We start from the raw sequence: 3853 nt of genomic DNA, 5'->3' as shown, positions 1-3853 counted from the left end.
TTTGGGGAGCGAGATGCCTAGAGGACGGAAGAGGAGGACGAAGGTCCTCGCTGGAAGCGGAGAATCCGCCGCTTCCACAGTCGTGGATGACTCCACGTCGGGTGGCGAGGGCCGCGTAGTAAGGCGCGTTTGGGGTCGCCGCGTAAGGAGAACGGAAGCGAGGGAGGGAGCGAAAGCTGTGGCGGGAGTGCCACCGTGGCCTCCGTCGAGAAGGTGGTTACGCGTGCTGGGTCGCCGCGTAACGTAGGGGGTACACGGGAGGGAGCGGGAGGTGGCGGGAGTGCCAACGTGGCCTCCGCTGAGAAGGTGGTTGCGCGTGCGGGGTCGCCGCGTAACGTAGGGGGTGTTGAGGGAGGGAGCGGGTGTTGTGGTGGGAGTGCCTTAGTGGCCACCACCGTGAAAGCGGCTGCGCGTATGGGGTCGTCGCGTAACGAGGAAGGTAGCGGTAGTGGGAGCGTTGCCCTTCCGTCTAGTACGGTGGGCAAAGGAGTGGGCGTCGCGAAGGAGGGCGCTGCGAAAGTTGTCACTCGTGTCGCGAGTGGCAACAAAGAGGGACCGCGGGCTCTTCCAAGGGGAGCTGTTGTTGTTGGGGGTGGGGCAGTCAGCCATGTGGCGGCTGCAAAGCGTATAACTGGGGAGCTCAATGAGCTGGTCTTTGAGGCCAAGGGCTTTGAGAGGGAGACCGCGAAGGGGCTGTTGGAGCTTGCCTCAAAGTATGAGGCGCTCCTGATGACGGTAATTACCGAAAATGCCCATCTTCGCGGTCAGGTAGATGCCCTTAGGGGAAGTTGCGGGGGCCACCCCTCGACGCCGAGCAGGTCAATGCCGGCTCCGTCGGCACCGATGCCTCCGCCTCCTGCACCTGTGCTGGATGCGATCACACCGGTGACGCCGAAGCCTGTGGAGACCTGGTCGGTCGTGGTGAGGAGTAAGGGGCCTGCAACTTCCTCTAAGGAGGTTATAAAGAAGGTGGTCAAGGAGGTGGGTCCCTCACTTGGTGTGAGGGTCCATGACCTTAGACCGATTAAGGGTGGTGGGGCGGTTATTCGCACTCCCTCTGTTCTTGAGAGGGAGAAAGTTGCGAATAACAAGAAATTCGGGGAGGTGGGGTTGGACGTCTCTGTCAACCGGAAGTTGGGTCGTCGGGTTGTGGTCCAGGGGGTTCATACGGCGATCCCCCATGAGAAATTCATGGAGGATCTGCTTGAGCTGAACCTCAAGGACTTCAGCCCGGCAGCCCTGAGGACTGACGTGAGGATGGTCAGTCGCCCCTGGAAGGTGACCGCTGACGGTAGCACCAACGTCGTCCTGGAGGGTACGGACAAGTTGATGTCCGCCCTCTTGGAGAAAGGTGGCTGCTACATAAAGTGGTTTTACTTCCGGGTGCGACCGGACAGCCCCGTCGCTGGCTGCTTCCGGTGTATGGGTTTTGACCATAGAGTGGCTGAGTGTAGGGCCAAAGCAGATGTCTGTCGGAGGTGCGGCCAAGAAGGCCACAAAGCTGCCAGTTGCGTCAATGCTCCTCATTGTCGCAACTGTGAGTTTAAGGGTAGACCAGCTGGGCATCTGATGATGTCAGCTGCCTGCCCTATATATTGTGGCCTTGTTGAGCGCGCCCTCGCCAGACACTGATGGGTGGGATCATCCAGCTTAACTGTCAGGGCTCTTATGCCGTGATGTGTGAGTTGGGGGGTTGTATGGTAGAGGATGGGTGCAGTATTGCTCTACTCCAGGAGCCCTACGCCACCAATGGTGTGGTTCGGGGTCTTCCTGGGGGTTTTAAGGTCTTCACTGACCTTAGAGCTAACGCTGCAATAGTTGTGAATAATCCACGCTACGATTGCGTAGTTGTGGATTCTTCACAACTGGGTATATGTGTAGCTTTAGAAGGGGAGTTCGGTAGGATGATTGTAGCTAGTATTTATTGTAAATATAGCGAGCCCCTAGAGCCCTACCTGGGCTACATGGATAAGCTGCTACTACTTGCGAGTAGCAGTCCATTTATCCTAGGGCTGGATGCGAATGCCTCGTCCTCGATGTGGTTTAGCAAGGTATCCCGGCATTCGTCTGGATACCAAAGCCACAGTCGAGGCGAGGCATTAAGTGAATGGGTGGTGGCTAAAAGCCTCCACATTTTGAATGAGCCGAGTGAATGGTATACGTTTGAAGGGCCTGGGGGCGTAAGTGACATTGACGTGACGCTTATGAACGAGGCAGCAAGTAGGGCTTTTAGTGTTAGCTGGGAGGTTAGGGGGTGGGGATTGAGTGATCATAATTTGATTCAAATTATGGTTACCCCTCGATCCCCTCCCTCGCCTTATGAGAGTCCATTGCGGCGATGGCGTACCTCTGGTACTGACTGGAACCAATATGGACTCTCGGTTAGGGAAGCGGTATCTTGTATACCGCTTAGTGAGTTTGAGGAGTTGGGGGTGGACGAGCAAATTGCTCGTCTCTATGAGGTAGTCTGGGGGGTGAATGATAGGGTTTTTCGTAGGTATGACTGTTCTAAGGTTAGTAAAATCAAGTGGTGGACGCGTGAGCTGACCTTGAAGAGGAGGACTGTCAGGCGATTGAGGCGAAAGTTTCAACGCGCCCGACGGTCCAATTCTGATAGGCTGTCCCAGCTTAGGTATGAATTTAGTTGTGCGGATAGGGAATACAAGGAGATGCTGGTGAAAAGCAAAGAGGAAGAGTGGAGGAGCTTTGTGGGAGAGAATAGGAACGACCCCTGGGGTCAGGTCTATAGGATCTGCCGGGGTCGTAGGAGGGAAGATATCACCTCTCTTCGCGTCGGTGACACTCTGTTGTCGTCGTGGAGAGAGTGTGCGGGGGTTCTGTTAGGTGCGTTCTTTCCTAGGTCGGAGGTGCAGGTACCTCAAGCACAAGAGGTGCCTGTCCCTCCATTAGATGATGGGGAGTTGGGGTACGCCTTTGGCCTGGTTAGGTCTAAACGGTCCCCAGGTTTTGATGGTTTGAACGGTGAGATGTGTAAAAGCTTATGGAAGTTCATTCCGGAATACCTGGAGGCCATTTATGATAAGTGCGTCTGGGAGGGATATTTTCCACGCGAGTGGAAAAGTGCTAGGGTTGTTCCTCTCCTGAAGTCCCCTGATAAGGTCAGGAGCGATCCTCGATCTTATCGGGGCATCAGTCTCCTTCCAGTACTTGGAAAAGTGCTGGAAAGAGTCATGGTGGAACGGCTTCAGGAGCTAACGCGGGGTATGTGGTCGGATAGGCAGTTTGGGTTCAGGAAAGGACGCAGTATAGAGGATGCGTGGTTCTTAGTTCAGAATGTTGTTAGGGAGAATGTCAACAAATATGTCCTTGGCATATTTGTTGACTTCAAGGGGGCGTTCGATTACCTAAGCTGGGATCGAGTGGTGCAACGGCTGGAGGAGCTTGGCTGTCCGGAAATTACTCTTTGGCGGAGTTACTTTTCGGACAGAAAGGCCTCTCTTGTCGGCATGAATGGGAGTGTGGAGATCGGAGTTGTTCGAGGCTGCCCGCAGGGTTCCATCTGTGGTCCATATATTTGGAACCTTATGATGGACACTCTGCTTGGGCAGCTCGAGCCACTCTGTAAATGTTGTGCGTATGCGGACGACCTTCTTCTTATGGTTGAAGGTCGCTCGAGAGCGGAGTTAGAACGGGCGGGAGGAGATCTCTTAGAGATCGTTAATTCTTGGGGGTTAGGTGTGGGGGTCGACATATCGATGGACAAAACGGTGGCAATGCTGCTGAAAGGTAGATTGTCATCGGGTCGTCCACCGATTGTCCGTGTGAATGGGGTCAGCATCAGATACGTGACGCAAGTCAAATATCTGGGACTGACCATGAGTGAAAGGATGTG

The 3853-nt window shown here is 54.8% G+C and overlaps 1 protein-coding gene across 1 annotated transcript in view; it reads right to left on the bottom strand.

Annotated features, from left to right (window-relative positions):
- Positions 1-221: 221 nt before the first annotated feature.
- LOC126767314 (uncharacterized) overlaps positions 222-3853 on the bottom strand; it is a gene marked incomplete at its 3' end in the record, with an annotated part of 5680 nt that continues 2048 nt past the window's right edge. Inside the window, exons 2-3 of the mRNA XM_050484862.1 lie at positions 802-1057; positions 222-726 (exon numbers count right to left, since the gene is read on the bottom strand). Of these exons, the coding sequence (XP_050340819.1) occupies positions 222-726; positions 802-1057 (761 nt within the window). The remainder of the gene's footprint in view (positions 727-801; positions 1058-3853) is intronic.

The sequence above is a fragment of the Bactrocera neohumeralis genome, unplaced genomic scaffold (genome assembly GCF_024586455.1).
Source record: "Bactrocera neohumeralis isolate Rockhampton unplaced genomic scaffold, APGP_CSIRO_Bneo_wtdbg2-racon-allhic-juicebox.fasta_v2 ctg5330, whole genome shotgun sequence".
Lineage (NCBI taxonomy): Eukaryota > Metazoa > Arthropoda > Insecta > Diptera > Tephritidae > Bactrocera > Bactrocera neohumeralis.
The sequence above is the reverse complement of the archived record's forward strand: the minus strand, read 5'-3'. Positions and strand labels throughout refer to the sequence as shown.